A 27,994-nucleotide genomic window follows, 5' to 3' on the forward strand; every position below is an offset into this window, starting at 1 on the left:
GGGGGGAGGGCTCGCGAGAGGCGCGCGGGCTGACGGGAGGGAGGGAGGGAAAGGCAGGTCCGGCGCCGCCGCCATGCTGGGGGTGGCGGGCCAGGCCGGGCCGGGCCGGGCCGGGCGGTCCCCGGGGCCGGCCCGCGGCGGGGGCGGGCAGTGCCGCCGCGCAGCCCGGACGGCGGGGCAGGTACGTGCGGTCAGGCGCTAGCGGCGGCCGGGGGTCGCCCCGCAGCGGTTTGCAGGCTCGGGCAGTGCGGGGCGGCTGCCGGCTGTCTCCCCCTCCAACCGCTCCCCTTCAGGGCGCAGTTCCCGCGCTTCCCCGCTGGCTGTGAGACTCCGAGGAGCTGCTCGTTGCACCGGTCGGCCTCTCGTTGTTGCTGTCCTGCCCCTGCTTCCCTCTGCCGCCCGGTCTCCCCTGAGCTGGCGGCTCCAGCCTGAATAATCCCTTCGTTCCTCTCGCAGCCGTGCCAAGCGCGGCGTCAGCTTCAGTGTTTCTTCCCCCCAGCGCTCCTTGCTGCCTTTGGCTGCCCGGATGCTCTCCCTAAGGAGCCCCGTCTCGCCTGTCCTTGCCCTGCCATGACCCGTCCCTTCCCCAAATCCCAGCCGCGCGAGCAGATGTCCCTGCTTTCCTGCAGCCTTCCTCTGCCACGTACGGGATCTCCTTACATCGCCCCATGTGAGGAATACAGCCTCTGCGGATGCATCTCTAGATGTTTTGCTCTTCCTTGTGTCATTGCTAAATTTCTCTTCTCTCACCGACTGCCATCTTCAATTTTTCCCTCATATTTCTTTTTACCCCCACCTTGACTCATCTCTACCCTACCTATAATCTCTCCTTTCTGGCTTCTACCCTCCAAATTTAGTTTTAATTCAGATTTTGATACTAGGCACCACCACCCCCCCCCCCCCATTAATATCATGGTTCCCATTTCATCTGTGTTCTCCTGGCCCTTGACTACTTTCTCTGATGTTTTCTTCCAGCTTCAGAAAGTTAGGCCTTTACAGTCTTTTTAGATGCTTGTTCTCTCCATTCTTGTTGCACCATCCCAGATCTAATAATCTTATCGTCCCTTTAGCATTTGTGGGTTTTCTTTGAAAGTCTTCTGTAGTAATTCAATGTCACTCCACCCCTCCATGATGGATCTTAATTGTCTGTTGTTGTCTTCTTTCAGGTTCTCCCTTCCACACCACACAAACTCCCCCGTGAATTCTCTCCTTCGGGTGGTGACTCACGGATCTACTCCTCTTTTGTGTCCTTCCCGGTAAGGACTACTGTCTAACAATTAGATCGGGTTTATTATGGTACATCGAGCTTTTCCCACAGTCTTTCCCTTCTTTCTTGATTGTGGGGAGCTGACTACTGTCCTTTAAACAGAAGGTGATGGTCTAGGTGTTATATCTGAGCCTACTTATTTGAGCTGTGTCCAAGTCTTGCCTCTGCCTTTTGCACAACAGCAGTTGTAGCCTGTCTTCTCAGTCTGTTTTGGGACTTTTTCAGTGGGTGTCTTAGGTCCTGGCACAGCCTCCTTCTGGATCTGGCAAAAGGTTCTGGAGGGGATCAGGATCATCTAAAATGATACTGCCAAAGCCATCTTCTTACTTTCTTTCTCTAATTACTCCCTTTCTTGTGTTCATGGTGCACACTTCAAGTCTTGGGGTATGAGTCACTCCATCTGACAGTAGGCTTCTATCAGAGGCACCAAATCCAGCCTGTTACTTTCTCCTCCAGAGACAGAGGAGGGAGGGAGTCACCTGTGGAGATGGATAAGACCAACTGAGATGAGAATTACTGTACACAGGTAGCTGCCTTTCTCCCTTTCTTTACTGCATGCTACAGCAGTAATTTGGGGTACCTAAACTTTGAGCTCAAAGACTTCAGTTAAGTGACTGCTATGACCTCCCAACTCTTTTTATTTCTTTTTTCCGCTGGGTTTTTTTCTTTACGCAGACTAAGAAGCTGATGGTATAAGGGCAGTGAGGACTTTTGACAATCATAAAAGCTAGGATTTCTTTTCCAAATAGAAGCTAGAAGTATACATAAACAGCTAGCTCACATCATAGTCCTTCCTAACAAAAGTTCTGTCAGGTCTGGGACTGTATTAAGTTTTTGACTTTTTCCTCCAAGGCATGAGATCTGGATAAGTGGGACCCGTTTTCTTTTTCTGCTGTGTGCAGCAAGCATGTGCCTAAGGAGTTAATGATTGCTGTGGCTGATTTATAGGTAGTATATAATCAGCTGTTTCTGCCCTGAGCTAATGGTTTGCCCTAGTAGCTGACTTTGCTGTTGCAAGGGTGACTGAAATACAGTTCATTTGTAAAGGGGTTCTTAAACTTATGTTCAAACAAAACTTTTTGTTACAGGCTCTGTGTGGGTACAGAGCCTGATACTGCAGAACTTGCTGCTGTTGTTTTCTATTTCGCTGCTAGCCTGTTCCCCTCTGGAAGGGAAAAACATGCCCAGAATCAATTGGAGATCATGTCACAGCTGAGGTTGAAAGTCCACCATAGCCAATGCTGGAAAAGTAAACATTAAGGTAGAGAAGACCTGAGGAGGCAGCTAATGTGCTCAGAAAAGCCCAGTTTTCTGTCAAAAACAAATTATGACTCCAGGCTTACAAAGGACAGATAAATCTCCTGACATGTCCCTTGAACTGTATTCAGCGTAGGATGTGTTTTGCCTACACCCAGTTGTAAGCTTGAGGAGTAGCATAGGTAATGCTCTCAGCCAGCTATAGAGTTGACAGGCACATCTTCTTCCAAAGCACGTAAGAAAATTAACATTACTATTGAAGCTGTTAGTCCTTCCTTTGATGGCAGAACTACAATTCTGGTTTTTATGTATTCTTGAGTGAAATTGAAAAATAAGTAACATATTGAAAACAGCCTGCTTTAATCGTTAAACTATTATCCTTGTTGACAGATCAGTTGCTCCTACGGTGCAGTAAATTGTAATTTCTTACCTGAAGAAATCGGCACCAATTAGGAAATGGCCAAAGTTGAAAGGTTTGCTTTTCACGTTCCAAGTCTGGAGGAGCTTGCTGGGGGTAAGTCATGCAGTGTGTAACTTTTTACAAACTTATAATGTACTCTTCAAACTTATCTTAAAGCTCTTATCAAAACCTTTCTACAGCTAGTACATGCAGAATGTTCCTGCTCTTAGCACACTGAGATATAAAGAAAAGCACTGTTTTTCTATATGCTATTATTTCCTTAAAGCAAACAATGACTCCTCCCCCAAATCCCAATGATACTTAAGCACACAAACACGCTCTCAAACTCTTTAAAACTGTCTGCTGCATTTGCATATTTGTGCATGGGTTGTGAAAGTTTGACCATTACAGACCAAACTTACTTAAATATATGGGATCATCTGTCTTCCTCTACCCTCTACTATTTCTTTCTTTTTCAGGACTACTTAAAACAACAGCTGAAAAGATGCACTATAGCATGGCAGGTCCTCTTGCTCAAACCTAGTTGGCTCTTCTTTTGGTGATTGCCTTACAACCAGGCTGCAGGAAACATTGTATTTAGTTTGTTTCTTTCCAAAGCCTTCAAAAAATGTGCTCAGAATAACAGAATGGTTGAGGTTGGAAGGGACTTCTAGAGGTGATTCGGTCCAATCCGTTTGCTCATGAGCTTCTTTCCTTGCCCCAGTATAAAGGCATTATTCCTTCTGGTAGTCTGTCTCCTGCAGCAGATGTACTAAAGGGTTTTTTTCTTTCAGAGAGGTCTTCAAGTTCAGTCTGCCACTGTCCCAAATCTGTGTGAGTTTGATATTTCCATGCTTTCGGAAGTGTGGTCCCAGCAGTGGTTCTTGGTACTTTCCTCACCCTGTAGCTGTAAGGCCGGGGCAGTAGGCCAGGGCTGCTATAGACCTGTGGGCTCTGCAGAGAACAGCAGGTACTTGCAGTAGAACAGCTTAAAACAGTAGCAGAAAAGATGGGTCATGAAGCAGAATTTTCTGGTTTTTTTTTTCTCTGTCTGTCCTGAAGATCTCCTGTCAGCTGTGAATTTTGTTGCTGTTCAGCTCTTGAGTGTAATTTGAGGAGTACCCTTTTCTTGTCCTTTTCCACTTATCAGAAGGTGCTGAGATGTATTTAGAAACCTGTCAAGTACCTTCTACTGACCCTTGTGGTCAACAGCTTGGTAAATCTGCTCCCAAGAAGTAAGGTACAGCTGAAATCCTGATTGGAGGAAACAAAAGCACAGGAAAGTCTTCTGAGTATATAAAGAACTGCCTGATTTGAGATCACAGGCTAGATTTTCTGTTCCTTAGTTTGAGACACCTGCCAAAGCAGACCCTCAGGCATGAAAGAACTTGGACCTTTTAACACAGTATTTGAAGCAGTATATGTGAAGGCAATCCCACACTCAATTAAGGTTTGGAAGTTGTTTCCAAACAGTGCACTTGTCTAAGTCAGAATCCTTCCTGTTGTTTCAGTGACTTTGCAGGTTCGGAGCCTAAAAACATTGATATGAAGCAAAACCAAAAGTTTAGATATCAGCACCATATCATTATCCAAGTGACAGTGGCACTTGCCAGAAAATCTCCACATGAACGTAAACATGACAGGCAATATCCTGTGACAGCAGAAGTTTCCAGACAGCAGAGACAGTTTGAGATTATAATCAAGCTATTGCAAACAGTCTAGTTAAAGAACTGACTGTCACTTCAGCTAAAACTTACTTCCTCCTTTGCTCTCGCATGATATTTGACTGTGATCATAATTGTCTGTGCTTGTGAAGCAAAGCCACTGCCGAATGTGCTTTAAATTTACCCATGTTACTTTACACTGTGCTGCTCCTAGTGCTACTAGGAGCAGTCAGTTATTGTATTTCAATTAAAAGGTTTTTAAAATTCTTAATTAATGTGGTAGCTAACAATTATCTGAACAAGCTTTTGCTCTTCTCTGAAGCTCTGACTCAGGAAATAAGTGCCTACAGACAGTAATATTTAAATCAATGGAGTTACTTAGGGTAAGCATTAAGTTCTTTAATGTATCTTGCTGAAATAAAACCTAATCAGATATATTTATTGTTGTTAGTAACTTGTCAAACTCTTGGTAATTTTTCATTGTCAATAACTTTGCCATTATTCTTTATTATAGTTTTGCAGAAAGGGCTTAAAGAAAACTTTGCTGATGCTCAAGTCTCTGTTGTAGACTGTCCTGATCTGACTCAGGAACCCTTCAACTTTCCTGCTAAAGGTAACCTAGCATTCCTGTCTTCCACTAAGACTTCTCCAGTTCTTTCTACCTGATCCTACTTGGTTTTGATCTTCTAAAGATGTTGGGAGAGCTTAAATTGTTTTTCAGGTAAAGAACACGCATGATAGGAGAGCTACATTTTATTTCTGGATTTGCTTACTAGTTGATGTATGAACAAGGACAAGTCATTACCAAGTACTTGTCATAATTTTTTTTCTTAACCTATGATTGCAATACTCACTTATTTCATAAGCTTGATTTAGTGTACTGAAAAGGTTTTGAAATTTAGTTGTTATCTTCCAGATGGAGAAATTTTTTTGATCCATGCCAATCACTCTCTGAACCTGAGGAGTTGTGCTTCTATTCATTTTTAAATTCCTGCCATTCATGTATGTCAGTGAAGTGAAACTGTCTTATTCTGAGTGGGATTCATCTTCTTTGACATTAGCTGTCTGGAACACAGACATGTCATCTGTGCTACTTCTCTGAGTTCCCTCTGTCATCAATGTAGAGAAAGAAACACCTCCAGAAGGTGATTCATCCCTTCTTAAAATACATGTCCAAATAAGTGGGATGAATTCTCCTGAGACTCGGGCATCCGCTTTGCTGAAGTTTTGCAAGCGGAGTCCCAGTGGGGATATCCACTCTCTGACGAGGGCATCTTGCTGGAGAACTAGCAAATGGCAGTTGTTGCCCGCTGTAATATTTTTTTGTGCTTAGAAAATGTTAATTTACAACAGGTTGCTTAGCATTAAATCCTACTGTGAATCATTTTAGGGCCTACTGTCCTTGGACTTCTTAATAGTGCAACACTTTATCTAAGCATGCTAGGGAAATAGTGTTTTCAAAGGGTTTTAGAAGTTCAAGGAACCAGTTCTTTGGTGGGTTAGACTGTGCTTATTTAAGATTATTAGGAAAAAATATTTTACCAAGTTAACTGGCTGTATTCTTCCAGGAATCTGCGGAAAGCCTAGAATAGCAGATGTGGGAGGTGTTCCTTATCTCATACCTGTTGTACAGAAAGAAAAAGTGAGTTTTTCCTGTAGCTGTGGGGTTTAACACATTTGTCAAAAGAAAAGCAGTATCTTGTTGAAATACAAACAAAACTAAGGTCTAACAGATACTATAAGATTCCACTTGTGAAAGAGACTTACTTTTCAGTGTTTTATGAGATTGATTCTGATGTGTGTTAAACAGACTATGTCAGGAAATCTTACATATCATAGCAAAAATAGCATATTGTGGTTGATGGTTCATCTTCTCCTGCCCTCAAATACAAGATAGCTTTGGAAACATACCATCTGTGACAGGAGCCGTGGAACGAACTATTAAACAAGGGGCTTGTCTGCATGTTTATATATGGCTTGCAGCAGGCCTGGGATTTCAAGTCACAGCCACGCTTCTGTGGTAAAAAAACAGTAAAAACTGGTTGTATTTGCATTTTCAGGGCAACACTGGATTCATGTTACTGTCTTTTCCAAGAATACCATGCCTCCTTTCTGACACTTCACCCCATCTGTCTCTATATGATATTCCCTTCCATTTTTTATTTTACACAAATATAAATTTCAATAAGAACAATAATTCAGTTTTTGGGTACAACGGCAGGGGAACATATAGGCAGACTCCACCTTTCAGAAAACAAATGGACATGTACCCAATTTGTTACTACCAAATGTTGTGTTGTTCAGAAACTGTGTTCAACCTAATTATCCAAAATACTAATGAGGGCATTGTGAATTAAATTCATCCAGAGGTTATAGTGAACAGAACGACAATTCAGAATCAGAGCACCACACCAAAATCAAAGAATTGTTTCTCTCTTGCAGGTTTATGATCTAAATGCAGTTGCAAAAGACATAGAGCTGCCTGGAGCTTTCATTCTTGGAGCTGGAGCTGCTTCATCTAAGATTCTTGGAGTAAATGCTGAGGTCAGTAAATAAGGGTGCTGGTTCTCAATGAATTCATGAAACTATCATAATAGTAGAGCAGTATCATGCTGGGTATTTCCCATTTACAGCAAAACATTTTAATAAACGCCATTCATGCCAAAAGCATATAAAACACATTAGAAGGAATTCAGATGAGGGCCATCCAATGAGTTGCATACTATTGAGATAATAAAGATTAATTTTTAACTTGTCATTCTCCAAGAAGCATGTGATTGCTTTGAAGCATGCAAGAAACATGATTTTTTGAAACTGATTGACAAAGACCTGACCAGAGATTTTTAATGACAAGATTTAGAAATGCTTGCCAAAGTTACTGGTAAATGCATTTGAAATACTCCCTGTCTTTTGCCCTCTTGGATGGCTTTGTTTTACCATTGTAAGTTTTAAAGATGCCACATACAAAATGATCACCTGCAGGTGAGGCAGGAGTCGAAATCTACTGCCTGTGGAGGCTTTGGTTAGTCAGTCTTCTTGAGCATAAACCTCTGGTCTTGCCATCTCATTTTGATGCATTTATTGGCAGATGATATAGTCACTATTTGCATTAAATTTGGACCACTATAATAGTGGTTGTAACTGTACACTGAGAAAGTATTACATAGAATTTCAATACTTGCATGCAGGCCTCAGATCTCAATGGTTAGACTTTTCTTCTCTTTTTCTTTTTTCTTTTTTTTTTTTTTTAACACTAGCATTCATCTTCACATAACATTAAATTTAACTGTCCAGAAAAAGTAAAACTGTTTTCTGGAGTTTTCAATTACATTACAATATTAGTGCATTTTTCTTACCAGTACAGACCTCATCCTGAGACACAGAGCTGTGTGACGAAGGGGATTATTTCTTGGGATCAAGGTCCAAAGCTTAAATTGCATTTATGAGTTCTGCTCATTTGACTGACTCTAACATGTTCTTATTGACTTACTTGACTCATTCTTACACGTTCTTTTTCTCAGCTTATCCCTATTGTTCAAACTAAGAGTGAAAAAAAGCCTGCTGTAAATGGGAGCTACATTGCTCAGATAAATCCTGCAGATAAAGGGTGCCTGCTTGAGAAGTATAGCAGTAAATACACTGACTGTGAGTTTGGGCTGTTGGCCAACCTTTATGCCAGTGAGGGCCAACCTGGTAAGGTACGTACTTGGATCAAAGGTGACTTTGCTTGTAGAGCTTTGTGGCTGAAGGGAAACTCATGTTTCAGTGTTCTCCTATCAGTTTTCTGTGATAATAGTAAAGTAGTAATTCCATGAAAGAAATATCAAAACATAAGGAATTGATGCCGGTGAACGAGGGGAAGAATTGGTGGAGACAGAGAGGCATTTGGATTTTTGAGGGTTAAATGCTAGTTTACTAAAACTTTTCCATCATAAATCATCCATTCAAATCCAGTCCAAACTAGCAGTGATTTAAGGTAATGGTTGTGTAAAGTACTTGTGTAAATCAGGTCTGGGCACTTGTCTAGTTTTTTGTAGAAGTGCTTCCCCCAACACAGCTAGCACAAAGATGTGTTGGCAGAGCAGTCAGAAACCTGACTACTGCATGGAAACTAGCAGACTTCTCTGTTTCCAATAGTGTCTTTATAATGGAGTGGAAGCCAGCTGGTAGACAGAAAGGGGTTGCTTATGTCATTGTCTCATGTATGAGTAAATGATGTGCTGCCTAGCACCCTTCACAGGCAAAGGTAGCGTTGAACAGAAAGTCAGGAAAGAGAGTTGGTCAGGTACTTGAACGATGCAAGTGGAGCAGCACTTGCAGGGAAACTCACATTTTAAAAAAGTAATCTTGGGTTATAAGCTTGGGAGAATTTCAGAGAAGCTTTCACAGACCTTTGTACACTGTTGCAGCAGGAGACAGCAGTGACAAATTAACTTCATTCTTCAGGTCATTGAAGTGAAAGCCAATGGAAGAACTGGGGAACTTAACTTTGTGTCTTGTCTGAGACAAATTTTAGAGAAACACTATGGAGAAAAGCCTGTTGGGATGGGTGGTACATTTATCATTCAGAAGGGGAAAGCAAAGATTCACATTATGGTAAGTTGTTCTCAATTCATATAACTTTCTTCATCCTCCTGAAAACAGAAGTATAAATCAGGGTGTAACATCTTAGAGCCTTGACTTTGTTTTGTATTTTTAAATGTATGCATAAACTGTTAGGATAAGCAGTGCATTAAAGTAAGGAGCTGATATTACAAAACTGACATTACAGAACTAGTGATGCTGTATTACTTGGCCTCAATACTGTCATCTTTTCTTTTGAAATCCGTGGGCAGCTAAAGAAATGTAGAACTATTGTAAAATGAATTGAAATGAAATACATTAACTGAGATGATACTTATAAGAAGAAACAGACTTTTAAAAAATGCTTGAGCTTCTAAAATGTACCACGAGGAGAATCCTTACTTCATTAGTTCTCCCACTACGTGTGCAATGAAAGAAGCAATATTCTGGTCACTTCTGTTTCTGGCAGGAACACAGTAATGGGCACTGGTGAGCTTCTTTTAGGCAAGAAGGAATGTGAACAGACTAGTGGGGAGGGGAAAAGCCAAGGAAAGTTGCTAGAGAAAAAGTATCGTGATACAAGTGTCTTCCTTTCACTTATAAAGCTTTTACTTTTGCTGTAGCCTCCAGAATTTTCTGCCTGTCCTCTGAATACTGATGAGGATGTGAATAACTGGCTCAAATTCTTTGAAATGAAGGCTCCCCTGATTTGTCAGCCGGTAATAGTTTCCAGAGATCCAGTGAGTCTCTTTCTCGTTTCTAAGTATAAACTGAGACTTGTGATTAATTCTGTCTTGGATATGGTTTTCCTTTTCAGAACCAGAATGTGTATATATTGTGTTAAACTCTTCCAGAGATGGTGTAATGAAATAGAAGCTTCTCATTTCTGTCACTGGTTTGAATTGAGACTAGGTCATTCTGAAACCTAGTGGCTGTTCATAGTGGATTGAACTTAACAGTTCGGTTCCAACTGCAAGTGTGCAAGCGTTTGTGTCCCAAACCCGACAGCATAGTTTGCATTCACTGCTGGCCACACAAGGAGAAATGTCAAGAGCATGGAAGCTTGTTCAACCCTGTGTTCATGTAGTTCACTTTCATAAGAACTCTCTCTGCTAATACTGTGTCAAAATATGTGAAGCACGTGTTTCATAATTGCTGATGCAAATTGAAGTCTGCAAAGCCTCATGCTAGAAAGTTATCTAGCATCTTCCACAAGCACTAGATTCAACAGCAAACAATTCAGGATAAAAACCAATCTAGTTTCAAAAGCCATTAAGATGTTCACCATTAGGAAGTCTATTTATTTAAAAGTAACCAGGAAACCATAGATGAAAATGACTATTTTATAAATAACAGTCCAGTCATAAGTAATATAAAAAACATTTTTTCTAGAGTTAAATGAGACATGCTGTAGGCTTGGATACGTTCAAGGGTGTGACTTTATCGTGTTATTATGTGGCAGCCTTTGGCCTAAGGCTAAATTGTGTGCATCTTCCCAGAATCAACTGATGAGTACTTTGAAAACAGCCATCAACGGCTGCTCCATTCAGAACCAATGCAACTTGTGCAGTTGATGCAGCTGGGTTACTCCCATCTGTATCCACTGCAAGCTCAACAGCACGGCTAAGCCTATGGTTTTGGAAATGTGACAGGGACAGGGACAACAGTAGAAGGTGGCATTCAAACGCCATAGCATTGCTCATCAGTATCCTCTTGCAGCCCTGAAAACAAACCATATCCTGGGCTGTATCAGAAGAAGCATGACCAACAGGTCAAGGGAGGTGATTCTCCCCCTGCTGAGACCCCACCTAGAGTGCTGCATGCAGCTCTGGGGCCCCAAGAAAGACATGGACCTGTTGGAGAGAGTCCAGAGGAGGGCCATGAAAATGGTCTGAGGGCTGGAGCACCTCTCCTATGAAGACAGGCTGAGATAGTTGGGGTTGTTCAGCGTGCATAGGAGAAGGCTCTGGGGAGACCTTATTGTGGCCTTTCAATACTTAAAGGAGGCTTATAAGAAAGATGGAGAGAGACTTTTTACCAGGCCCTGTAGTGACAGGAGAAGGGCCAATGGTTTTAAACTGAAAGGGAGTAGATTTAGATTGGACATAAGGAAGAAATTTTTTACAATGAGGGTGATGAGACACTGGAACAGGTTGTCCAGAGAAACTGTGGATGCTCCATCCCTGGGAGTGTTCAAAAGCAGGTTGGATGGGGCTTTGAGCAACCTGATCTACTTGAAGATGTCCCTGCCCATGGCAGGGGGGGTTGAACTACGTGATCTTTAAAGATCTCTTCCAACCCAAACCATTCCAGGATTCTATGATACATTGTCATGGTTTAACCCCAGCCAGCAACTAAGCACCATGCAGCTGCTCACTCACTTCCCCCTCACCCAGTGGGATGGGGGAGGGAATCGGGGGAAAAAAAAAAAGGTAAAACTCAAGGGTTGAGATAAGAACAGTTTAATAGGACAGAAAGGAAGAAAATAATAATGATAACAGCAATAATAAAATTACAATAATAATAATAATAAAAGGATTGGAATATACAAAACAAGTGATGCATAATGCAATTGCTCACCACGTGCCAACCGATGCCCAGTTAGTTCCCGAGCAGCGATCCCCACCCCGGGCCAACTCCACTCAGTTCACATACTGGGCATGACGTCACATGGTATGGAATATCCCTTTGGCCAGTTTGGGTCAGCTGTCCTGGCTGTGTCCCCTCCCAACTTCTTGTGCCCCTCCAGCCTTCTTGCTGGCTGGGCATGAGAAGCTGAAAAATCCTTGACTTAGTCTAAACGCTACTTAGCAACAACTGAAAACATCAGTGTGTTATCAGCATTCTCCTCATACTGAATCCAAAACATAACACTACACCAGCTACTAGAAAGACAATTAACTCTATCCAAGCTGAAACCAGGACATATATAAAAGCGGTGGGGGTGATCCCATGGTTTAGTATGCTAGTTGTTATTTTATTTGCTATTCTTCCCATTTTCATCTAAGCTGGCTCTCGGAATTGGAGTAGAGATTGTCCCTTTATCGCGTGGGCCTGTGGCATTCAGCACCAAGGGGTTCTGATTTCCAGTAGTGGTTCCTTGGTGTGACTGCTTTATTTAATCCCAATGGAAAGAGAAAGAAAAACAAAAAGGAAATCTCTGGGAGATTGACACCAAAAGTTGGGTGCTGTCAAGGTTTCTAAATTCTTTTCTCTTTGATGTCCTATGGTATAAAGCCTGGTACAGCGCCTCTTCTTTTGTCTTACCACAAGTGTCTCACAAGTTTTCACTGCTCACTGGTTGGCGTGGACTCTGAGATGCGTGGAAATATGCGGTATAAAGGAGAGGCTATCCCAGGACTTTTAACCACAGTTCACGTGAACGAGTGTTCACCGGCCTTTCTCTGGTGACAGGGCTTTGACCTGCGCCTGGAGCATACCCACTGTTTCAGCCACCACGGGGATGGAGGGCACTACCACCAGGACACCAGCCCCGACAGCGTGCACTACCTGGGGTACCTCCTGCCCGCCGAGCTGCTCTTCCGCATCGACAGGCCCCAGGAGACGCACCTCGTTGGGAGAGACTGAAGCGGGGAGGTGCTGGCGACGGCATCGCGATTTGACCTTTCTGAAATACAAATGCTGGTTTTTGTAATGCTTTTAATTATGCACATCTATCAGAGTCGAGAATAAATGTGAGAGCAGTAAACTACTGACTTCTTAGTTTTGTTAAGGGAGAAATTCAAAGTGTAACTGAAACTGTTATGACTGAATTCAAACAGCAATTTCATTGTAGTATTATTGTGTGCTTGGGGTTTTTTTTGCTATTTGGTTGTGCTTCCTGCCGCAACTGAATTAAGCGCTCAAGCTCTCTGTACAAGATTCCGTTTTTTTCACAAAAGAATCAAACTTATATATGTTTCAACAAAGATCTAGAAAGAACTAACGGCATACAGCCAATATTACTAACACAGGAGCACATATCTGACTCAGCTGGGATGTTTGCCAGTCCTCGGAACAGTTAAAGATAAAAACATTCCATACACATACTTGTGACTGTCTTCAGCCACATCTTCCCAGGCATACACCAGGCCATCCTCTGACCTGACCTTGTAAAACTAGTTCTTCAGAGGCTTGGCAAACATGTGATACCGAAAAGCCAGTCGAAGAAACTCTCCAAGACTCGTTTTGGAGTTTTAGAAAGCAGGCATTCTTTATTGCAGCGCTGGATGCACGGGGGATAGTTCCACCTAGCGTGCATGCCACAGCTTTAGCACAAACAGGTTATATAGAATAACTAATTGCATATTAATCAGATTAGTATACATATACATAAAAATGATAACTGATTATCATAGTACTGCCTACCTCCGATCATGCGCAATGAAGGATCCATTTGAGTCAAAGTGCTGCTTTTGCGACCACCGACCCATTTGAAGTTCTCGTTGGCTGTCCTTGAAGTCTTTATTCTTGTCCTTGTTCTTTGATCTTGAAGCTTAACGCAGCTTCAATCACTTGTGGTCAGTTTCAACATTGTTCTCATCTAGCGTACAGGAACATCTAGTCATAAGAGCCAAGAACTGCAAAACTTATGAATAACTACCTCTACTAGTTAATTGCTTGGCTATACTTTTGTCTATTGTTTCAATCATAGCATTAGTATAAGATTTCTAATAATTATTTACCAAATCTCACTTTTACAGTCACCTAGCAGCAAACCAGTTTCCACGGCTGGTACAAAACGTTAAAACCATCAAAATATTTAGACATGCCATACAGAATGTATGGAAATATGCTATCACATGCAGCACCACAAATTCTAACGTTCGCCCTTGAAAACAAATGCCAGGTGTTCCGAGCTGCTCCCACACTTCCTGCGCGGTCGTAGCTGATGATGGGGAACCAGAAGCGAATTTACGTTTAGAACGGGGAATTAAACCAACTTCTGGTCAGAAATAACGCCGTAAAAGAACACCGGAGCAGCTCGGAGCTGCCCGGCCACCTCTGAGGGGCGAACCCGGCCGGGGTTTGCCTGCGGCGTGAGGGGCAGCGGGAAAGCGGCCGCCTGCCGTAACGGGCCGCGGAAGCGGCCGCCCGCAGCGAGGCGAAGCCCGCCGGCTGCCGCCCTCCTTCCCGCCCGCCTTCCCGCCCGTCCCCTCAGGGCCGGCTCCGCCCCCTGCCGAGCGCCCTCCGGAGACAGCCGAGCGCGCCCGGCGCTGGCCCCGCCCCCTCGCCCGCCCGCCTCCGCCCGGCACCCGTACGCCCGGCGGCCGCGGTCGGAGGTCGCACCAAGATGGCGGGCGTGCCGGCGGTGCGCATCAGCATCGAGTCGGCGTGCGAGAAGCAGGTGCAGGAGGTGGGGCTGGATGGCAGCGAGACCTACCTGCAGCCGCTCTCCATGTCCCAGAACCTGGCGCGCCTGGCGCAGCGCATCGACTTCAGCCAGGGCTCCGGCTCCGAGGAGGACGAGCCGGCTTCGGCGGGCCGCGCCTGGGCCGAGCCGGGCGAGGCGGAGGATGAGGAAGGTGAGGGGCGGCGGGCCCGCGGCTCCCTGGCGGGCGGCCCGCGGCTGGGCCCAGAGCCCGAGCTCTCTCGCCGGGCTGCAGCCCCACAGGCGCTTGGGCTGGGCTTGCCTTCCCCCGTGGGTTCCCGCTGCTGGCCGCGGATCGTCAGGTCAGGACGTTCCTGACCGAGTCCCAGCGAATTGCCGCGGTAGAGCGGAAAAGGATAGGTCCGGCTGCCGTGCGGTTATGGTGTATTTCACGCTGTCGTGATCCCTCTGTGGTTTAAGAAGGAACCTTACAGCGTATCTTTTTGCAATCCTTCGCTTCCCCTTCTTTTGTTTTATTTTTAGGGTTGGTAAAGTTTCAGCCATCCCTCTGGCCTTGGGATTCAGTGCGGAACAACTTAAGAAGCGCCTTGACTGAGATGTGTGTGTTGTATGATGTTCTTAGCATTGTGAAGGATAAAAAGTTCATGACCCTAGATCCAGTTGTGCAGGATCCCCTTCCTCCAAAACAGGTATATTGTACCTACTTGTGTAGTTTCTATGGCTTGATACTAAAAATTTCATTGCACTGGATTTTTTCGTGTATGGTGCGTACAAGATTTAGTAAAACGTTCCTTACAATGTGCTGATATGGTGCTTTATGGGTCAGGGTAAGGCTGAGGATGGGAGGTGAGGCTGATTTCAATGGCCTCTTTGCTGAAACTGTAAGTCAAGATGCTACTCGTGGCTATACAATGCTAGTGCGAAAGTAATTCTAAATAAGTTACTGAACATCCAGCAAAACCAAGTTATCAGTCACTGTCAATTAGTTTCCGCAAATAATTTTTGAGAATTAAGGCGCAAGTAGCTCTTTCTCTTTTTTGTTATTAGAATCCTCAGTTTTTACAGTTGATTTCAAAAAAGAAGTCATTAGCTGGAGCAGCTCAAATCCTGTTGAAAGGTGCAGAAAGGTTGTCCAAATCAGTTGCAGAAAACCAGGAAAATAAACGGCAAAGAGACTTCAACTCTGAACTGCTAAGACTGAGACAACACTGGAAACTGAGAAAAGTGGGAGACAAAATTCTTGGTGATCTGAGCTACAGAAGTGCAGGTAAACAGCAGGGTCTTTTTTTTTTCTCAAGCATGGAATATTTATATTTTATGAAATTTTTTTTGTAACTGGAAAAACAGATGGAATACCTCTAATAATAAATAATATCATTTAATGAAAGTTTATTGTAATTTGGAGATAGCATTATAAAAGGCGGAAACTTGTTTTATTATCTGGAAAAATACTGTGCCATCCTCAACCTAGAAAGTGATTTTAAAGGCTGACTGTGTAGGATTCTAGTAAAGATTGCTCTATGGAAACAATTCTGCATTGACAATGTAGTTGATCAGTTGACAGATAGACCTTGTAAATCTTTGGCTTTTATCTACGTTTGGTCTGTAAAGCATTTTAAAAAAAATTGAGGAGTATGTTGCATTTTCCTCTGAGCAAAGATCGTAGAATCATAGAATATCTCAAGTTGGAAGGGACTCCTAAGGATCATCGCATCTAACTCCCAGTTCCTCGGAGGACTACCTAAAACTGAACCATATGACTAAAGAGCATCACTGAAGATAGATTCATTGTATCTATTATTCCTACATTTGTGAGAAATGATACTGAGAATATGCATTATTTCATGGATTACAGCAAGAGAGGGTAACCAGCCCAGAGTACTAGAACCAATTATGGAGTGAAAGAGTGAATACAGAATCTCAGGAAACTTAACATGTAGATACAAAGCAGGCATGTGAATTGGTTATGTTGGGCCCCTGTTGTCATTGGTGAAGGAGGGGAAGGACAAATTTAGGGTTATTCATCTTACGTTCATGAAGAAGCTGTAGATGCAGCCCAGGATATATCTCTTTTTAGATGATTTATCCTAAACTAGATGAACCGTGCTCTGGATGTAAAAGGGATGCAGCTAGGACGGATGTGGGTGTCCTGCTTTCGGCTGGGATAGAATTAATTTTCTTTCTGGTAGCTGGTATAGTGTTATATTTTGGGTTCAGTATGAGGAGAATGGTGATAACACACTGATGTTTTCAGTTGTTGCTAAGTAGTGTTTAGACTAAGTCAAGGATTTTTCAGCTTCTCATGCCCAGCCAGCAAGGGGCACAAGAAGGGGCACAAGCAGTTGGGAGGGGACACAGCCAGGACAGCTGACCCAAACTGGCCAAAGGGATATTCCATACCATGTGACATCATGCCCAGTATGTGAACTGAGTGGAGTTGGCCCGGGGTGGGGATCACTGCTCGGGAACTAACTGGGCATCGGTTGGCAAGTGGTGAGCAATTGCATTATGCATCACTTGTTTTGTATATTCCAATCCTTTTATTATTATTGTCTTTTTTATTTTTGTTATTATTATCATTATTTTCTTCCTTTCTGTCCTATTAAACTGTTCTTATCTCAACCCTTGAGTTTTACGTCATTTTTTTTTCCCCAATTCTCTCCCCCATCCCACTGGGTGAGGGGGAATTGAGTGAGCGGCTGTGTGGTGCTTAGTTGCTGGCTGGGGTTAAACCGCAACAGTGGGCATCTGCTTCTATCAGTCTCACCTGAATGACTGGCTGTACAGTTTTTTTTTACAGACAGAACACTGTCACAGTTTTAAGAGTGCAAGCCAAACATCATCAGCATTCATTTAAATCAGTAAGGGTGTTGCACCTTAAGCTACTTGCTTGCAAAACTTTGGGCAGTTAACTTTTTGTCTTGTTTTAACCAAACACCGTTCTTTTTTTTTCTCCTCCCCTGCATCTACTGACACCATTTTGAAACACTGTTGGTTTTCTCCTATAATTATTAAATAGTACTTGTTAACTTACTGTAAAACATTACACATCACACACTGGAGGATGCTGAAATGAGCTTTCTAATTTACCTATTTTTTTTAAGAATTCATTAAGAAATTTGTGCAACTGTGGAGGTTTGGAGACTTAGAAATACATATTCTTCCAAAACAGAGGTATGAGCTTCATTATTTGCTGAACGTGCTTTATATGTAATATGTGTGTCTCTGTCCTTCCTTCCTTAGGCTCCCTTTTTCTTCACCATGGTACATTTGAGGTGATAAAGAACACTGACATTGACCTGGATAAAAAGATACCTGAGGATTATTGTCCTTTGGATGTTCAAATTCCAAGTGATTTAGAGGGATCAGCCTATATCAAGGTTTGCCAGAGAAACTTTAATAAAGTAGCATGGGTTTTGTTTTGGTATTTGTGTGCTTGCAACAAAGAACAAACATCAGATGATGTTTTCTTTTTTTCCTAGGTTTCTATTCAGAAACAAGCTCCAGACATTGGTGACCTTGGGACAGTCAATCTCTTTAAAAGACCCATGCCAAAATCAAAACCAGGTATATTTAGCTATATGTTGTTTTTTGAGCATGTTCTCAAGACATCGGTTTGCATATGATATTTATTTGAAAATTTTAGCATATAGCTTGAAAGAATAGTGAACAAGAATATTCTTATTTAAACTGAAATTTTCTGTTTAGGTTCTGCTTGGGCTTTGGAAACATGTTGCTTTCAAAGCATACTCCTTCAGTCTTTCATATGTGTTTACTCAGTTTCTGAAAAAAAATGACTAGGATTGTATTTTAAGTGTTCTGGAGCAGCTTTTGTTAGTCATTAAAAGTTTGAGCACATAACCGAAAGCAAACCAAGGTATTGTGTTTTAGCCAGTTACATCCCATTAGTTCAACTGAACTGAACGACTGTCTGCTCATTCTTAACTTTGCCCAAAATGCATTGTTTGTTTCTGTGGCTCGTATGTTTTCTCTGGGTCTGAAACTGTGGTGGCAGTATGTGGATTAATTACCAACAGCTCACCTGGCAGATAGTAGATTGATTCATTTGATACGTGCCAGTATGTGAAGCTGTAAACTTTTGGGATTAAAAATTCATCCATTTCTCTTTTGGATTAAAAAGAACTGGCAGGATTTTATTTCACAGTGGTCTGTCACAAATGCTTGTGCTGTCTTGAAAGTAGATAGGATGCTGTATTAGGTAGATGTTTCATATGTAATTCAGGGTACAGTATAGAGCTTGTGTGCTTACTCAGGCTAGAATCTTCCAAGAATTTTCTGCCTATGAATCCTGTGAAAGCACATAGATGAACTTAACATTATTTGGTGGTTCATTGTCGAGTGAATTTAATAAAACTAGAAGTATCATTGAAAGTAAATTGCAACTCAAGAAGCAGAGGTTCATAAGCAGAGTTCACAAAATGCTTGGGAATGTAATAGGCAGTTCCAGAAGCGAGTTGCAGTTCACAGTGTACATGTATGTAAAATTGAAGTAAAATGCATTAATGTTATCTTAAAGTGCTTGCTTAACTGAGATAAAATTCTGAAAATACTCAATTTGGATAGAAGATACTGACTACCTTATTTTACCAAATACTCACAGCTACTGCACAGTATCTGGTATCTGAACAAAAAGGTAGCTTCTCTTTACTCTTTCCTTCTGCAAATGTTGATTTATATTTTTCAGGCTCTCCACACTGGCAGACAAAGTTGGAAACTGCACAGAATGTTCTTTTATGTAAAGAAATTTTTGCCCAGCTGTCACGAGAAGCTGTTCAAATTAAATCACAAATTCCTCACATTGTTGTGAAAAATCAGATAATCTCCCAGCCTTTCCCAGGTAGGAAACTTTTTAAGACTTCTTAACCTACGATTATTTGCTTATACATGAACTGAAATTCTGATTAATGTGACCTTTTTTAACACTCTGTTCTTAAGGGGGGGGGGGGAGTAATCTTGTTTTTCAAAGGTTTTGAAAAACAGAATTTCCCAGAATTTGAATTTTGCTTGCTAATTGTAGAAACATTCAACTAATGCACTTTAGTTTCTAATTTACTCATACTTTATTGTGTGGATTTTGGATGGTTTTTCTTTGTGATTGTGTTTTTTGTCAGTAGCACTTAAAGCTGTCAATTGTAATGCCATGTGCACATTGCAGTTTGGAGCTGTGCATAAGTCATTGCTCCTGGATTGCATGCAGGTGAAATTTAAGACTTGAGTTAATGGGTCTTTAGAAGAATGGCTTCAGCGAAGATAATTAAACAGCATGAAGACAGCTCAGAGTCAGCTGGTGAATCCTGTGCTCTTACAAGGGGTACACAACTGATTGTATCATGTGAAGAATATGTTTCTGGATTGCTTAAAATTTATATGGTGGTAAATCATTCCTTCTTTGCGGAAGGAGTGAGGTCCTGGGGGCTGCTCTTTTTGTGTGGGATTGAGTCATAGAAATTGATGTGAAATGCACCTAGTGAGTTAATAGTTGCTTGTCAACACTTCAGTGAGTAGCAAGTCTTACTTGCCTTTGGTGCTGCGCTCTCCAACACCATTCTTTGATTTTTCTCTGATATAGTGAATACTGGTTGTAAAACTACTGACTATAAAACATGAAGAAAAGCAGTTCTCAGTAGCCTCCTTGAAAATTGTTGGTGTCCTCTTTTTTTTTTTTTTTTTTTTATCTGCTTTGTACAGGTTTGCAGTTGTCTATTTCTCTGTGTCACTCTTCCAATGACAAAAAATCACAAAAGTCTGCTTCTGAAAAACAGAATCCAGAGGATCATCTCTATGTTCTGGAACATAATTTGCATCAACTTATCCGAGAGGTAGTGCATTTATGGTGGTCAAGTATTGAAGAGTTTTGGGGCTTTTGTTCAGTCTTCTACATAGTGTGTGTCACTGTTGTACCAACAGAGTGCCACTAGAGGCCAGTCACTTTCTATCCATTTGTGTAAAGCATCCTACTGTTCAGTTTTAGTCTGTATAGGTGGTTAGGGAGTTCCAGTTAATGCTTTCATGGAACACTAGTTCTTCACTTAATCTCAGGCCCAGCTACTCACTTCAGAAAAGCTGTGCAAGATTTTTCCAGTACAGTTCACCAGTCTCCTTTTTTCCTTTGTGTCTAATTAGTGCTTGTCAAGTACTTCTAAGTTAGCATCTGTTCAGACCATACTCCCATGAAGAAAGAACAATCACTATAATAACATTGCTTCTTTTGAGGTCCAATTCTCTGCTTCGGTGTTTTAGATTCTCATATAATCTAGCAGAAGGACCAGGGGCAGAAGGTTGAGGTTTCGTCTGTTCTGAAAAGGAGCACAATTTTAGATGTCTAAGCAGTTGTGAAACTGTATTCCAGAGAGTGTTCATCTCCTTAGAGCATGGCTCTGCAGGTCATGCAGTCGTGTGGAATAAGTCCAGTGTTTTAAATATTGAACTAGGTTTCATGAAGCTTTGGCTCAGTGCCCAGCTCGGTTGTGAATTTCCTTTCTTGACTTTGAACAGGTTGCTAATCTTTTTGTAGCTGAATTTTTTATCTCTAAAATGCTTCCTTTATTTTTGTTTGACCATTCTGTCTCCACTTATTAGGAGCTACTGCCATACTACCACATTTTTGTTAGCTAGCACCTTTTTTTAAAAATTACTTTCCATAAGGTTTGAAAGACCTGCATAAACAGGGGAGGCAAAGTTTGGGTGTAAAGCTGGCTTTAAAGTGCTGTCAAGTTTATAAAGTAAAAAAGTTGCACTTTTTGAAAGTATGTACACTTAAAAAACCTGATGTGAAGCAGCATATTGTAGTATACATATTATTTCTTGAAAATACATTACTTGGTCACTTCCTTTTATAACATCTGTTGTTTGTTGCAGTGTCACAAGCAAACCCTGAGCTCAACAGTGATGCCACATCCAGCTAGTGCGCCTTTTGGCCATAAGAGAATGAGACTTGCAGGACCCCAGACTTTTGATAAAAATGATATCAGTTCTTTACAGTCGAATGAAGGACTTCTGGAAAAGATAATAAAGCAGGCAAAACATATCTTTTTGAGACGCAGGTAGTTCACACGCTATTCTAGTTAACAGTTACAGTAGAATGTACTATTACGTCGAATACAATTGATCTTTTTTAGTGTTCTTAAAACTAGCTACTTCTTCTTTCACTGTTAAAATAGTCTTTATTTTTAAGTACTAAGAACCAATAATATGAGCTAACTACACTCAGCTAGTAAAAACAAAAAGAAAAAAAAAAACAGATTTCTTTGAGGTGTCCTGTGACAGTTAGGACATAGGATGCTGATAATTGTCCCTACTTTTCTTAAACTGCATAAATCTTTTTTAGTATTCTTTGCTGTGCAGTAGCTGATACTGAGTAATACCACTTTAATACTGCTGCAGAATGTATGTGAAATGTACAGAGTAAAGAAGTGTGCTTTATTAGCACCAGAATGGTGCTGAAATAGAACCCTGATCTATATGGTTCTGTTAAATTTGCCTTTTTTGGCTTGTGTGCCACAACCCCCCCCAACAAACTAATAACCTACTCATTTCCTCTAAACAAGGTAACAGCACAAACTGTCTAGATTATTGTGTGTAGAATATGTCTTTATCTTCTAGAACTGCTCGAACCATTGACAGTCTGGCTAGCCGTATTGAGGATCCTCAGATTCAGGCCCACTGGTCCAATATAAATGATGTTTATGAATCCAGTGTTAAAGTTCTAATAACTTCTCAAGGATATGAACAGATATGCAAGTAAGTATGAAAATGCATGTATCTTTCTAGTTGTAGAAGCATGCAGCAATGGCAGAGTGTATTCAAATTGTGTTTTACAGGTTTAGGTTCTCTTCAGACAGACAAGTAGGAGCCCATTATTTGTGTGCGAGTGTTTGTTTTTCTGAGTTGGGGGGGAACAGCCCCCCTTCACTCACTTTGCACTTTAATGAAGAAACTTAGTGAGTTGCTAACTAGCACAGTTTCCTTTCAAAGAAGGAATTGAAGCGGCCGTTTAAGGTGGGATTTACTTTGGATAGAGATAGCTGAATATAAAGTAGTTTTGTATGTGCTGGATGCTAAACTTCCAGTCTGGTCTTGGAGAGCTAGTGGAGAGCTAGTCAGTGCTCAGTCCTAGCTTGGTTGCATAGGTACTGAAATGTGGAACTCATGTAATTCATGCTATTAGTTATGCACATTCTCATCAAAATAAGAGATTTCATGTACCAGAAATGAATGTCTGCATGCTGACCAGCAGCGAATTAACTAATGTGTTGACAGTGGATGACCCAGTTGTTTTTTCCATTTTGAGCAGTCCTCTTTGGCTGTGTCCACAGTGTGGAGCAGACTGCGCTCATTGGTGCAATTTGCAATCTCAGTTCCCAGAGTACATATGCTGCCCAAGTCTTGGCTGTAGGATAGAACAGACCCTGAGTACACACTGTTTTCCCCTGCACCGCTGGAAGGAAACTTGGGCACAGTGGCAGGCAGGGAGCTGTGAGGCACCTCAGAAAGTTCCTTGACCTGAACAAGCAGTGGACCAAGTCTGGGAACATGCCACAGAATATGTCCCCTGTAGTATAGAGGTAGCTATTGTGGTGAGTGATGAAACTGAAATGTTTGGAGTTGCTGTTGTATTCCATAGGCTTTGCACCATCCTCATCTTAGAGTTCTTGTCAATGAATGGGAGGGATTCTGCGTTCTTAGTTTCCTGTTTTCTTAAGTGTTGTAATGCATTTTGAATAAATATGCATCTTGTTTTCAAAGATCCATTCAACTACAGCTGAACGTTGGAGTAGAACAGATCAGAGTTGTACATAGAGATGGAAGAGTTATTACGTTGTCCCATCAAGAGCAAGAACTGCAGGATTTCCTTTTATCTCAGGTAGACTCATATACATTATTCTTCCCTTTCTTGTAGTGTTTGGGAAACAGAAGTTAGAATGTCACCTTTATCTATGTAGAAAATGTTAGAAAACTTCAAATAAAGACAGTGAAAATAGGAAGGTGGATGACCGAAATTTTCAGTACGTTTGTATAGTGACTTTAGCAACTGTTACTAAAATATAATGCCAGTTTTTACTAAGGTCAATAGTAATAACAATTTTTTCCCTCCCATTTAAAATATGTTTCTTGTGCTACTCATTATGGGAGCATTAAGATTTTTGCTTACTTCAGAACAAGTCAGTGAGACTTATAGCAGACAATAAGGTATTCAATATATGAAACTTGGTGTAACCAAGTCCCATCTGGAGTAGAGATCTTAATGACCCCACAATTACTGTCATTGCAACATTGTCTCGTTAGTGTTCACTTTGCGTTAGCCATTACTAAATCAGCTGATATTTGAATGAACTGTGTTTTCTGAATTGCCCAGAGCAAGCTGCTGGTTTTATTCAGAAGTGACAGTCTCTCTACTATGCATTATAAGTAGTCAAAATACAGGTCTTTAATAGTGGTTGGCCTGTTGCAGTTATATGAAACTCCACGACACAGAAAACATGTTGAAACAGATTCTGCTGAGGGTATCTCTTTTTGGTCAAGTGTTTTCAGACTTGTTCACAGGGAACTGGTAACAAGGAATTATCTAGCACTGTTCACAAGTGTTATGTTTTGATACAGGAAAACATTAGCATTTAAACTTTTAAGCTGTTAAAGCTCAATGCTTACACTTGAGCATTAATGGAGATAATCATGCATCTGAGAACCTCAACTTTTTTTTTTTCCTGAGTTTGCTTTGATAATATTCTCACAGATTTTATATATTTTACAGCAGAGGTCTCATGTCCATTCAAAGAAAGGATTATTTCAAAATTCTATTTGTATTTCTTGAGACCTAAATAAAGGTTTTTGTAAATTGAAAGCAATACTTAAATAAAATGCATAAGTCCATATACCTAGGAACAATTCATCTAACTGCATAGTGTGCTTAATGCAGAGGCCTTCTCTGTCTGCAAAGGAACTAGTCTAAATTCAAATAACACAAAGCTCTGCTAGCACTTATATAGCATATATGTTAAAAAAAAAAAAAGCCAAGTTCCTGTGAAACTAAAGAACTTATAAGACAAAGTCACTTTTTATAAATAACTACTGTACAGCAAAAGAAAAAATGCTTGGTAAAACCAGTAAGCAATTCTTTCTGTGGTGTGCAAATATCGAACAGAAGATGAACCTCTTGTTATCTTTCAGATGTCACAGCACCAAGTACATGCAGTTCAGCAGCTTGCGAAAGTTATGGGATGGCATGTGCTGAGTTTCAGTAATCATGTTGGTCTGGGGCCGGTGGAGAGTATTGGCAATGCATCAGCAATAACTGTAGCATCACCAAATGGAGATTATGCCATTTCAGGTAGTGTTTTCTATAGCAAATGTATGGAAAATCTTAGAATTCTTAAGTGAATTACACAGGCTTTGTAAGTCTCTTTCTGAGGTAGTCTCTACACTTTTATAGAATAATGTCAATTTATAGCAAAATATTCTAGAAACAATCTCTCTTGTGTATGGAATTGACACCTAAATAGAATCAATACTTTGATAAACCTGATTTAATTTACACAGGCTTGAAAATATTTGTTAGAATTAGCATAGAAAAAAAGAGATTACAGAAACCATCAAGATCCTGAGAGAAGGGAAGACTGCAAACACCAGGATCACAACTCTGAACTTAATGAGAACAGAGTTTGGTCTCTTTGGGGATCTTCTTGGAAGAATCCTATGGGATATGATCCTATGGGATGGAGAGAAGAGGGGTCCAAGAGAGCTGGTTGATTATTTTTTTCAAGCTCAAGAATGGTCATTCCTATGTGCAGGAAGTTGTGCAAAGGTGACAGGAGATCTGTGTGGATGAACAGGTTGCTCATGACTAAACTCATGACACAAAAAGGAAGCTGCAAGAGATTGTAAGCAGGATCAGTTGACCTGAGAGGAAGATAGGCTGTCCAAGCATGTGTTGATGGGGATAGGAAAGCTAAAGCCCATCTGGATTTGAATCTGCTAAGGGTTGTACAGGGCAACAAGAAGAGCTTCAACAGGTATGTTAGCAGCAAAAGGAAGAATAGGGAAAATGTGGGCCTGCTGTTAAATGGGTAGAGGACCTGGTGGCACAGGACATGGAGAATGCCAAGGTACTCGATGCCTTCTTTGCTTTGGTCTTAAGACTGGCCTTCAGGAATCCCAGGTCCCTGAGACCAATGGGAAATTTTGGAGCAAAGAAGACTTACCCTCAGTAGAGGAGGATCGAGTTAGAGAACCTTTGAAGAAACCAGACATAGACAAGTTCACAGGACCAGGTGGGATGTATCCATGAGTGCTGAGGAAGTTGGCTGATGTCATTGTAAGGCCACTCTTGGTCATCTTTGAAAGGTCATGGTGATCAGGAAGGGTTCCTGAAGACTGGAAGAAGGCAGATGTGACATCCTGTATTCAAGAAGGAGAATCTGGGGAACTACAGTCTGGTCAGCCTCATTGCAATTATTGGGAAGTTGAATCAAAAAAACAGTCCCGCGAGCAGTTTCCAAACATATTAAGGAGAAGAAGGTAATGGGGAATAGTCAGCATTGATATATGAAGGAGAAATTATGTTCAATCAGCCTGATAGTCATCTCTTTGTAGAAGGCTAGCTTGGTAGGTGAGGGGAAAGCTAAGTGTTATCTTCCTGAGTGCTTATTTAAAAAACAAACAAACAAAACACTACCACCACCCCCCAACCTCAAAACACAAAACCCCATCCAAGCCAACAGAACACCACCACCCCTCCACCAATCTTGCAGAATTTTGTGATTAAAAGCAACAACTATCCTGAGTGACTTCGTTCCTGTCCACTTGAGATAAATCCACTAGAAACATTATCTTTTTGTTCACGTTTTTCAACAGAATGGTGGGGAATACGTTCAAGGTAAGAATCAGGAAAAATACTTTGCCCTTCCTGGCATCATTAGGGAAAAATAAATGCATTTGTAAGGTGTACATGTGGGGTTTTTTGTCAAATGTTTCTCTGGTTTGCTCTAACCAAGAACATGCAGTGCTAAAGCAGCAAAATCATAGAGAAGTGGGAGAGGAGAGAGAGAAAATTCAAAGAGAAAAACTTTAAAAAAAAAAAAAAGTAAGGTAATTTCCCTTGTTTGCTTTCAGTGTGTTTGGTATTGAGTAGGAGTAATGTATAGCATACACAAGGAAGGATATTTAATATGAGGAATTCCTACAGTGTAAGAATGTTCATTAAAATCTCTGTTCATCACAGTACGTAATGGTCCGGAAAGTGGCAGCAAAGTTATGGTTCAGTTTCCGCGGAGTCAGTGCAAGGATCTCCCCAAAGGTGATGTACTACAAGACAACAAGTGGAATCATCTTCGAGGGCCGTTCAAGGAAGTGCAGTGGAATAAAATGGAAGGGCGTAACTTTGTGTATAAAATGGAACTCCTCATGGCCGCCCTAACTCCATGCTAATAATCTGTCAGCCTCTCCATGGGGGCTTTGAATCATCGCTGTGCCGCGAACGATCACTGCCCATGCAGCAAAGGGAAATGGAACCTGTGGATCAATACAAGAAAGCAAAACCAAATTTTTCCTGTACAGATAGGTCCATTGTTGTTTGCAATAAAACTTTTTTCAATTATATATAAAATACAACTTAGAAAAAGTTCCTTTCGGCTGTCTTTGCAGATTGCTCTAGCTAGAGCAACATAGCTGAGTAATTAATCTATTTTTCTTTTACGAAATTAAATTCAGTAGTCCTTTGCTACATGAAAGGTGTCTGCTCAATGTCATTCCCTTCCCCCTCGTGCCCCTACTTTTTCTCAGTAGATCTTTGCAAGTATTTCTGAAAGATGAAAATTATTAGAATTGAATTGTGCTATCGATAAGCCTTATAGTGGCTTATACCCCAGGGAATGGCTATCCTTGTGGAAGCTAATGGACTTGTTTGATGGAAAGTGGGAAAACCAAGGAGAAGCAGAGCTCCCTTGTCAACAATTAAGGCTAAACAAAACTTAAGAATCAAGGGACAGTCTTCACTGCATGACATTCTTGAGTTGGAGTTTGTACATTGATGTGGCTTCTGGGTGACCCATTTCTTTTTGAGACATACATTTACTTAGGGATTTGTTTAATTTGAGAGTGTTACAAAGTCACAGCTTGTGGCAAAGGTCTTCCTCTCTGATGGCTATAGATGAGCCTGTGTGGTGTCGGTTATTTTGTTTGTGTTTTCTGTCCTTGTTTTTTGCAAGCATGTAGAGGAAGGGGTCTTACTCTGCTTGCAAAATTTTGACAATTTGAGTTTGTGGGTGACTTGTATAAATTCATGTCTGGATAGAAGCAGGTAACTCCCATGCAGTAGACCTTGGATCTCTACACTTGTGCTGTTTGGGTTTTTTTTCTTCACTGTCACTGATTATCATCCAGGGAAACAATAATATCCTCCTGAAGATCAGCTCTTTTGATTTCTTTTAAAATAAAAAAGTCATGTTTATGTCTTTTCGTTGTAATTGTAGCCTTCTTGAAGCTTCTGGTAAGGT

The 27,994-nt window shown here is 41.3% G+C and overlaps 2 protein-coding genes across 6 annotated transcripts; both read left to right on the forward strand.

Annotated features, from left to right (window-relative positions):
- The first annotated feature begins 66 nt into the window (after positions 1-66).
- On the forward strand, positions 67-12,860 carry C17H11orf54 (chromosome 17 C11orf54 homolog). 5 transcript variants are annotated; one of them, XM_052812842.1, is made up of 11 exons: positions 67-181; positions 1,167-1,256; positions 1,645-1,793; positions 2,915-3,038; positions 5,103-5,201; positions 6,157-6,230; positions 7,031-7,132; positions 8,110-8,286; positions 9,035-9,184; positions 9,775-9,891; positions 12,566-12,860. In XM_052812842.1, exons 4-11 carry the CDS (start codon positions 2,981-2,983, stop codon positions 12,737-12,739), a joined length of 951 nt encoding a protein of 316 aa, XP_052668802.1. In that variant the 5' UTR covers positions 67-181; positions 1,167-1,256; positions 1,645-1,793; positions 2,915-2,980; the 3' UTR covers positions 12,740-12,860. The 5 variants fall into 5 exon arrangements, with proteins under 5 accessions (XP_052668802.1, XP_052668803.1, XP_052668801.1 ...); XM_052812843.1 differs by having other exon boundaries at positions 1,724-1,793; XM_052812841.1 differs by lacking the exon at positions 1,645-1,793.
- Positions 12,861-14,400: 1,540 nt separating this feature from the next.
- Positions 14,401-27,964, forward strand: MED17 (mediator complex subunit 17). The gene is made up of 12 exons (XM_052812373.1): positions 14,401-14,676; positions 15,006-15,172; positions 15,531-15,750; positions 17,727-17,863; positions 17,966-18,050; positions 19,189-19,341; positions 20,193-20,323; positions 21,363-21,547; positions 22,107-22,244; positions 23,250-23,367; positions 24,672-24,831; positions 26,722-27,964. Exons 1-12 carry the CDS (start codon positions 14,445-14,447, stop codon positions 26,925-26,927), a joined length of 1,932 nt encoding a protein of 643 aa, XP_052668333.1. The 5' UTR covers positions 14,401-14,444; the 3' UTR covers positions 26,928-27,964.
- The last annotated feature ends 30 nt before the right edge of the window (positions 27,965-27,994 follow it).

Source organism: Harpia harpyja, chromosome 17, assembly GCF_026419915.1.
Source record: "Harpia harpyja isolate bHarHar1 chromosome 17, bHarHar1 primary haplotype, whole genome shotgun sequence".
Taxonomy (NCBI): Eukaryota; Metazoa; Chordata; class Aves; order Accipitriformes; family Accipitridae; genus Harpia; species Harpia harpyja.